The 9,962-nt window shown below is 49.7% G+C and overlaps 1 protein-coding gene across 2 annotated transcripts; it reads left to right on the top strand.

Annotated features, from left to right (window-relative positions):
• Positions 1-184: 184 nt before the first annotated feature.
• LOC123484699 (NACHT, LRR and PYD domains-containing protein 1 homolog) lies at positions 185-9,530 on the top strand. 2 transcript variants are annotated; one of them, XM_045215265.1, is made up of 7 exons: positions 185-476; positions 609-823; positions 1,011-1,270; positions 1,430-1,555; positions 1,729-1,857; positions 1,944-1,973; positions 9,359-9,530. In XM_045215265.1, the coding sequence occupies exons 1-7, from the start codon at positions 394-396 to the stop codon at positions 9,362-9,364; spliced, it is 849 nt and encodes a 282-aa protein (XP_045071200.1). In that variant the 5' UTR covers positions 185-393; the 3' UTR covers positions 9,365-9,530. The 2 variants fall into 2 exon arrangements, with proteins under 2 accessions (XP_045071200.1, XP_045071199.1); XM_045215264.1 differs by having other exon boundaries at positions 276-476; positions 1,726-1,857.
• Positions 9,531-9,962: the final 432 nt, after the last annotated feature.

The raw sequence follows: 9,962 nt of genomic DNA, 5'->3' as shown, positions 1-9,962 counted from the left end.
TACTGACCAACCATTCATACTGGGATATAGACAGTCCTGTGTTCTGCTTTAGTAATATAAACACAATCTGAAAGCCAGGTGTGTACTGACCAACCATTCATACTGGGATATAGACAGTCCTGTGTTCTGCTTGTAGGAATGCAGGATTTTAACTTCTCTCATATTTTGTCATTAGACAGTTTAATTGGATCAATCACCAGCATTCCATGTAACATTGAATAAATACATTAGATAAATTACTTTGTTCATTTAATGAGCCAGTTTCCCGGACAAAGATTAAGCCTAGTCTTGAACCTTAAATAACTTTCTATTGAAACTTCCATTGATCATGCTTTAAGTCCAGCACTAGACTCAATCTGTGTCCAGGAAACTGGCCCCATATGTATAACTGACATGCTTGTCCTTGTTCAGGACTCCACACACTGGCTTCAGATTGAACCCTTGACTTCCACTGTCCAGGGAGTGACAATGTTCAGGTAAAATAACTACTTTTAACATTTAATTCCACTTGCTAGTGTATTTCCCCATTACCTTTGGGAATAGGCTTCTAATCCAACCTCTCCATTTGACGATTGACCCTCTCTACCATATCTTGTTGTTGCCCTCAGGCACAGGACACCCAAAGGGCGTTATGAGTGCACAGTGTCTGGGATCCGCTGGGTGTGTGAGAGAGATGTCATTCTGAAGTATCACTTCAGGAACTGGGAACCCTACAGTCAACTTCTGAAAGACATGCAGTACGGACAAGGTGGTCCATTGCTGGACATCACTATGGAGTTAGGTGAACTGGAGGAAGTTCATCTGCCACACTTTGTCTGTTTAGGTAAAAGCATATTCACATAGTATTCAGAAAGACATTTCCATGTAACTGAGTTTCACTTCCTGAATGAATGAATGAATATTCTGGGAGTTTGAGTTTACTGTGATCTGGTACCGCATATTCTTTGTGTTTTAGTTGTTTGAATAATACAATATTTGTCTTTCTGTCTCCTTTTTATTGTGTTGTTCAGGGACCAACCCTTCCCTGGGGAATGAGATGAAGATTTTTCATGTAGAGGAACATGGAGTGTCTTTTGAGGAAGTGCATGAGGTCACCAGATGCCATGCTAAGATTCTCCATCCCAAGTTCTCAGTTATCTCTGTTATACTGAGCTATATCTTTTGGTGGAACATAGATGTCCACTGTGAGCTGATGCTCTATCTGACAGTGAAAAAGGAAATACTAATTCCACGCCTATACCTGTTCCCCAGTAACCCCAGCCAAATACAGGTGAGGTACCATTCTTTTAGAGGTGACCTTAACTAAGCAGTGGTACGGTTTATGTTGACACTCATAACATGAAGATAATAGTTTGTTGCTAGTTTTCTGAATAATGTTTGAATAAGACTATACATTGACTTGCTGTGTATTTCATGCCTCGTTTCGCAGGCTGTGGAACAACAGGAAAAGTCTCAAGGGTCTTCAAGGGTTCTCATCACAAGACCAGAGCAGGCCTTCAAACTGAATAGTTACTTCAGACTGAACATTCCCTGTTCTACCTACATCAATCCACAGGTACAGTTTTAGTAGACTAAGAACATGAATCTGACATTTTAAGTCACATTTCTATGCATTGCTCTCTCTTGCTCGCTCGATGGCTCTCAATTCAAATGGCTTTATTGGCATGGGAAACATATGTTTACATTGCAAGCAATCTCTCTCTCGCTCTCTCCATCTCTCTCCAGAAGATTCATCTCATACATAGAGACTCCACACCAAGCTTTTTCAAGGCGGTTTTGAAAATGACAGGGGTTGACATTGAGATGGAGTTATTCGGTGATGATGAGAGGATTGCATGGAAAAAGTGGTATCACAAAGTAGGGAGCATATGTCAATCATAACTTTGTACTTTTGTAACAGATGCTATTTAGAGTGATATAACCTCATTTTGTTTATCTTTCAGATGAATACATCACTGCCACCCATTCAACAAGTAAGTAAACATGAGTTACAGTGCATTCAGAAAGTATTCAGACCCCTTGACTTTTTCCACATTTTGTTACGTTACAGCCTTATTATAAAATTGATAAAATCGTTTTTTCCCCCTCATCAATCTACACAAAATACCCCATAATGACAAAGCAAAAACAGGTTTTTAGACATTGTTGCAAATGTATATATATATATATAAAAAACCCTGAAATATCACATTTACATAAGTATTCAGACCCTTTACTCAGTACTTTGTTGAAGCACCTTTGGCAGCGATTACAGCATCAATTCTTCTTGGGTATGACGCTACAAGCTTGGCACACCTGTATTTGGGGAGTTTCTCCCATTCTTCTCTGCAGATCCTCTCAAGCTCTGTCAGGTTGGATGGGGAGCGTCGCTGCACAGCTATTTTCAGGTCTCTCCAGAGATGTTCGATCAGGTTCAAGTCCGGGCTCTGGCTGGGCCACTCAAGGACATTCAGAGACTTGTCCCGAAGCCACTCCTGCGTTGTCTTGGCTGTGTGCTTAGGGTCGTTGTCCTGTTGGAAGGTGAACCTTCGCCCCAGTCTGAGGTCCTGAGCGCTCTGGAGCAGGATTTCATTAAGGATCTCTCTGTACTTTGCTCCATTCATCTTTCCCTCGATCCTGACTAGTCTCCCAGTCCCTGCCGCTGAAAAACATATAATAATATATAATATAATATGCCATTTAGCAGACGCTTTTATCCAAAGCGACTTACAGTCATGCGTGCATACATTTTTGTGTATGGGTGGTCCCGGGGATCGAACCCACTACCTTGGCGTTTCAAGCGCCGTGCTCTACCAGCTGAGCTACAGAGGACCACATCCCCACAGCATGATGCTGCCACCACCATGCTTCACCGTAGGGATGGTGCCAGGGTTCTTCCAGATGTGACGCTTGGTATTCAGGCCAAAGAGTTCAATCTTGGTTTCATCAGACCAGAGAATCTTGTTTCTCATGGTCTGAGAGTCTTTTGGTGCCTTTTGGCAAATTCAAAGCGGGCTGTCATGTGCCTTTTACTAAGGAGTGGCTTCCGTCTGGCCACTCTACCATAAAGGCCTGATTGGTGGAGTGCTGCAGAGATGGTTGTCCTTCTGGAAGGTTCTCCCATCTCCACAGAGGAACTCTGGAGCTCTTTCAGAGTGACCATCAGGTTCTTGGTCACCTCCCTGACCAAGGCCTTCTCCCCCGATTGCTCAGTTTGGCCGGGCGGCCAACTCTAGGAAGAGTTTCGGTGGTTCGAAACTTCTTCCATTTAAGAATGATAGAGGCCACTGTGTTCTTGGATACCTTCAATGTTGCAGAACTGTTTCGGTACCCTTCCCCAGATCTGGGCCTCGACACAATCCTGTCTCGGAGCTCTACGGACAATTCCTTCGACCTCATGGCTTGGTTTTTGCTCTGACATGCACTGTCTGTCAGTGTAGCTGTAGGTGGGTGTGGTGGTGGAATCAGGCGCAGGACGCACAAAGTAAGTCCAAAAGACTTTAGTTGTTTGGCAACAAAACACAGCACGAAAACAAATGCCCTGAGGCGAGAAACTCCGCACACAGGCGAAATAAAGCAGGCGCACAAAATACGTGCGACAAAATACTCCAAAACACAGAATGGAGAGCAGCTCAACCGAGCAAACTGGACATACAAAAGCTAAGCGCACGACAGTGAAAACAATCACACACAACACTAGACAAACACAACGAGAACTTATAGGACACTAATTACACTAAACGATAACAGGTGTAACAACAATCAGACAAAAGCAAACGAACATAGAAACATGCAACGGTGGCAGCTAGTATTCCGGAGACGACGAACGCCGAAGCCTGCCCGAGCAAGGAAGAGAGGCAGCCTCGGCCGAAACCGTGACAGTACCCCCCCTTGACGCGCGGCTCCAGACGTGCGCCGACTCCGGCCTCGGGACTGACCAGGAGGACGCGGAGCAGGGGTGCGTCAGGTGCCCACGATGGAATTCCGTCAGGAGAGACGGGTCCAAAATGTCTCTCCCTCGGCACCCAGCACCATTCCTCCGGCCGTACCCCTCCCACTCCACTAGATATTGGAGACCCCCCATCCGACGTCTCGAATCCAAGATGGACCGCACGGAGTACGCCGGTGCCCCCTCGATGTCCAATGGGGCGGAGGAGTCTCCCTGATCTCACTTTCTTGGAGTGGGCCAGCACCACCGGCCTGAGAAGAGACACATGGAACGAGGGTTAATACTTTTATACTCAACAGGTAGTTGTAATTTGTAACACACCTCGTTCAACCTTCTCAGGACTTTAAATGGCTCCTACAAACCGCCGACCCAGTTTCCGACAGGGCAGGCGGAGGGGCAGGTTTCTGGTAGAGAGCCAGACTCGATCACCAGGTGCGTACACCGGTCCCTCACTGCGGTGGAGATCGGCGCTCGCCTTATGACGACGGAAGGCCCGCTGCAGGTGGACGTGTGCAGGCGTTCCCATGTCTCCTCCGAGCGCCGCGCCCACTCATCCACCGCAGGAGCCTCGATCTGGCTCTGCTGCCAAGGTGCCAGAACCGGCTGGTAACCTAACACACATTGGAAAGGGGTTAGGTTAGTGGAGGAATGGCGTAGGGGAATTCTGGGCCATTTCGGCCCAGGGAACGTACCTTGCCCACTCCTCCGGCCGGTCCTGGCAGTATGTTCTAAGAAACCTACCCACATCCTGGTTCACGCTGTTCCACCTGCCCATTACTCTCCGGGTGGTAACCCGAGGTGAGGCTCACCGAGACCCCCCAACCGCTCCATAAAAGCTCTCCAGACTCTGGAGGTAAATTGGGGACCTCGATCAGACACAATATCCTCGGGTACCCGTAGTGCCGGAACACATGGGTGAATAGTGCTTCGGCGGTTTGCAGGGCAGTAGGAAGGCCCGGCATAGGAGCAAACGACAGGCCTTAGAAAACCGGTCCACAACGACCAGTATAGTGGTATTCCCCTGTGAAGGAGGAAGGTCAGTGAGGAAATCCACCGAGAGGTGAGACCATGGTCGTTGTGGAACGGGCAGGGGTAGTAACTTACCCCTAGGCAGATGTCTAGGCGCCTTACACTGGGCGCACACCAAGCAGGAGGAAACATAAACCCTCACATCCCTCGCCAACGTGGGCCACCAGTACTTGGCACTAAGACAGTGCACTGTCCGGCCGATACCAGGGTGTCCAGAGGAGGGTGACGTGTGAGCCCAATAGATCAATCGATCCCGAACCTCGAGCGGAACGTACTTCCGACCCTCCGGGCATTGAGGTGGACTAGGGTCGGTGCGTAACGCCCGCTCGAGTTCAGCATCGACCTCCCACACTACCGGTTCCACCAGACACGACTCCGGCAGTATGGGAGTGGGCTCCACGGACCTCTCCTCCGTGTCATACCGCCGAGACAGTGCGTCTGCCTTACCGTTCTGTGACCCAGGGATGTCGTGATCTTAAATGTGAACCGGGTCAAAACATATTCCACCTCGCCTGGCGAGGGTTCAGCCTCCTCGCTGCCCGGATGTACTCCAGGTTACGGTGGTCCGTCAAAATGAGGAAAGGGTGTTGAGCCCCCTCAAGCCAGTGCCTCCACACCTTTAGGGCCTGTACCACGGCTAACAGCTCCCTGTCCCCCACGTCATAGTTTCGCTCCGCCGGACTGAGCTTCTTGGAATAAAAAGCACAGGGGCGGAGTTTAGGTGGCGCTGGACCGTTGCGACAGCACGGCTCCTATACCGGCCTCTGACGCGTCCACCTCTACCTGAAATGGCAAAGAGGGATCCGGATGCGCCAGCACCGGAGCCGAGGTAAACAGGTCCTTCAGCCTCCCAAACGCCCTGTCCGCCTCGGCTGACCACTGCAGACGCACCGGACCCCCCTTCAAAAGAGACGTTATGGGAGCTGCCACCTGTCCAAAACTCCGGATAAACCTCCGGTAATAATTCGCAAACCCCAAAACTGCTGCACCTCCTTCACAGTGGTTGGCGTTTGCCAATTACGCACGGCTGACACCCGGTCTACCTCCATCTTCACCCCTGACGCAGACAACTGATAACCCAAAAAGGAGACCGACTCCCTGGAAGAACAGACACTTCTCTGCCTTGACATACAGGTCGTGCTCCAACAGTCTCCGCAACACTCGGCGCACCAGGGCCACATGCTCGACTCGGGTAGGCGAGTACACGAGAATGTCATCGATGTACACGACCACCCCCTGCCCCTGCATGTCCCTGAAGATCTCATCCACGAAGGATTGGAAAACTGAAGGAGCGTTCATCAACCCGTATGGCATGACAAGATACTCGTAATGGCCCGAGGTGGTACTAAAGGCTGTCTTCCATTCATCGCCCCCCTAATGCGCACTCAAGTTGGACGCGCTCCTGAGATCTAATTTAGTGAAGAAACGCGCCCGTGCAATGACTCCGTCATGGTCGCAATCAGCGGGAGTGGATAACTGTACTTCACCGTGATCTGATTGAGACCACGGTAATCAATGCACGGGCGTAATCCTCCATCCTTTTTCTTCACAAAAAGAAACTCGAGGACGCAGGGGAAGTGGAGGGCCGTATGTATCCTTGTCTCAGAGATTCATCTATGTACGTCTCCATAGCTCTCTTCTCCTCCTGAGACAGAGGATACACATGGCTCCGTGGGAGCGCAGCCCCTGCCTGGAGGTCTATCGCACAATCTCCCTGCCTATGGGGAGGCAACTGCGTCGCCCTCGACTTACTGAACACAATAGCCAAATCCCCATACTCAGGGGGAACGTGCAATGCGGGCACCTGGTTTGGACTCTCCCACCGAGGTAGCCCCTACGGAAACGCCTAAACATCGACCACACACTGGGCAGACCACTCCATCAGAGCCCTCTCCTGCCACGAAATAGATGGGTTATGGGTACTCAACCAGGGCATGCCCAGCACCACCGGATACGCAGGCGAGTCGATCAGAAATAGCTGGATCATCTCCCTGATGACCCCCTGCGCACACATCCTAAGTGGCGCAGTGACCTCCCTGATCAAGCCCGCACCCAACGGACGGCTATCTAGGGCATGAACGGGAAGGGAACGTCAACTGGGAGAAGGGGAATCCCTAAGGCTAAGCAAAACTTCTTATCAACAAAATTCCCAGCCGCGCCTGACTCTACCAGCGCCTTATGCTGGGAATGAGGTGCTACCTGTGGAAAACGCACAGGTATACAGAAATGTGCAACAGAGAGCTCTGGGTGAGTGGGGCGCCTACTCACCTGGAAGGACTCCCCAGTGCGGGACCTGTCGTCCTCTCCCCTAGGAGGCCATCCCCAGCACCTAGCCGCGGTGTGTCCTCCCCGACCACAGTTGGTGCAGGAGATGGACCCCCTCGTAAGCTCGACCCCTCCTCTCTCTAGCGCCAGCGCCCCGAGCTCCATGGGGCACGGCTCGGAGGCGCTGGAGGGTGAAATGGACGGACCCCCCTCGGGACGTCCCGCGGGTAGCTAGCAGGGTATCCAGCCTGATGGACATGTCGACCAACTGGTCGAACGAGAGGCTGGTGTCCCTACAGGCCAGCTCCCCTACGGACGTCCTCGCGTAGACTACATCGGTAGTGATCGATGAGAGCCCGCTCATTCCACCCTGCATCCGCCGCTAGAGTACGGAATTCCAAGGAGAACTCCTGGGCACTCCTCTTCCCCTGCCGGAGGCAGACCAGACGCTCCCCGCTCGCTTCCCTCCGGGGATGGTCAAACACCGCCCTGAAGCGGCGGGAGAACTCGTCGTAGGTGATGGTGTTCGCGTCGATTCTCCTCCACTCTGCGTTGGCCCATTCCAACGCCTTCCCGGAAAGGCAGGAGATCAGGCGGACACGCTCCGTGTCCCGAGGGCGCCGGGTGCACGGTGGCCAGGTAAAGCTCCACCTGAAGAAGGAATCCCTGACACCCGGCCGCGGTCCCATCGTAGGCCCTCGGGAGCGAGAGCCGAACTCCTCTGGGTTCCGGAGCGGGAATGGGCTGACCTGCCGATGGTGCGGGCAGGGAGGATGGCGGTGGAGGAGTCCCTCGGGTCTCCCAGCCTCGGATGGTGGTGATAACCTCCTGCAGTGCGGACCCCATCCGCAGGATCTGGTCATTTTGTTCGCGGATCCTGTCGACTCCATCGAGTAGGGTGTGTGATTCTGTCAGTGTAGCTGTAGGTGGGTGTGGTGGTGGAATCAGGCGCAGGACGCACAAAGTAAGTCCAAAAGACTTTAGTTGTTTGGCAACAAAACACAGCACGAAAACAAATGCCCTGAGGCGAAACTCCGCACACAGGCGAAATAAAGCAGGCGCACAAAATACGTGCGACAAAATACTCCAAAACACAGAATGGAGAGCAGCTCAACCGAGCAAACTGGACATACAAAAGCTAAGCGCACGACAGTGAAAACAATCACACACAACACTAGACAAACACAACGAGAACTTATAGGACACTAATTACACTAAACGATAACAGGTGTAACAACAATCAGACAAAAGCAAACGAACATAGAAACATGCAACGGTGGCAGCTAGTATTCCGGAGACGACGAACGCCGAAGCCTGCCCGAGCAAGGAAGAGAGGCAGCCTCGGCCGAAACCGTGACACTGTCAACTGTGGGACCTTATATAGACAGGTGTGTTCCTTCCCAAACATGTCCAATCAATTATATGTACCACAGGTGGACTCCAATCAAGTTGTTCAAACATCTCAAGGATGATCAATGGAAACAGGATGCACCTGAGCTCAATTTCAAGTCTCATAGCAAAGGGTCTGAATACTTATGTCGATAAGGTATTTCTGTTTTGGAATATTTTTTTATTCTGTATATTTGTATTCTTCTGTTCACTCTGTCATTTAAGTCATTATTGTGGAGTCACTACAATGTTGTTGATCCATCCTCAGTTTTCTCCCATCACAGACATTGAACTCTGTAGCTGTTTTAAAATCACCAATGAACTCATGGTGACATCACTAACAGTTTCCTTCCTGTCCTGCAGCTCAGTTCAGAAGGACGACTGCATCTTTGATGTGTCTGGGTGGTTTAATACATCACCCACAGGATAATTATTAACTTGACCATGCTTAAAGAGATATTCAATGTCTGATGTGTTATTGTTACCCATCTACCAATCACTGTCCTTCTTTATGAGGCTTTCTAAAAGATCCCTGGTCTTTGTATATAGTTGAATCTGTGCTTGAAATGCAATACTTGACTGGGTGACCTTCCAGATGTTGAATGTATGGGGGACAGGCCCACTTTGACATTAGATTATTCTGAGTAGATTGTTGATAAAACATTAATAAGGGCATCTATTGTAGATGTAGAAACAGCTGCTGTTAACCCTAAAGACATATTAATTTAATTGACCCCCCACCTTCAGCATTAACAGTCCCTGACATTCCTGCTGAGGAGTTTCTGAAGAAACACTGGGCTAAACTAATTCAGCGAACCAAAAACTCAATGCCAATAGCAGATGATCTGTGGTCAAAGAACATGATTGGTGAAGAAGAGCACTCCAGAATAACAGCTGAAACAACTGAACAGGACCGAATGAGAAAACTACTGAAAGCAGTCATCCCCAAAGGACCAGAAGTGACGGGAGCTTGTCTCAAAGCTCTCGTTGAACATGAAAACCATCTTGTTAGGGACTTGAGTGAATCTAGGTAAGACAGTTTTCTTTGCTCCCTCCCTTGAATATGTGTAATGATTAAAATATAAGTCAAATAAAAACACAGCTACCCAGATCAAAGAGGAACTGTTTTTCCAGAATGGAAGCATGTTTTTGTGTTTCTGTCTGTAATAAATGACTGTTATCTTATTGTAGTTACATCATAGGACCATCATCACATCATTATCTCAGGTGGAACTCCTCCTTCTCCTCCATACTTTCTGATCTCTCTCTCCCCTTCTCCTCCATACTTTCTGATCTCTCTCTTCCCTTCTCCTCCATACTTTCTGATCTCTCTCTTCCCTTCTCCTCCATA

The sequence above is a fragment of the Coregonus clupeaformis genome, unplaced genomic scaffold (genome assembly GCF_020615455.1).
Source record: "Coregonus clupeaformis isolate EN_2021a unplaced genomic scaffold, ASM2061545v1 scaf0411, whole genome shotgun sequence".
NCBI lineage: Eukaryota > Metazoa > Chordata > Actinopteri > Salmoniformes > Salmonidae > Coregonus > Coregonus clupeaformis.
The sequence above is the reverse complement of the archived record's forward strand: the minus strand, read 5'-3'. Positions and strand labels throughout refer to the sequence as shown.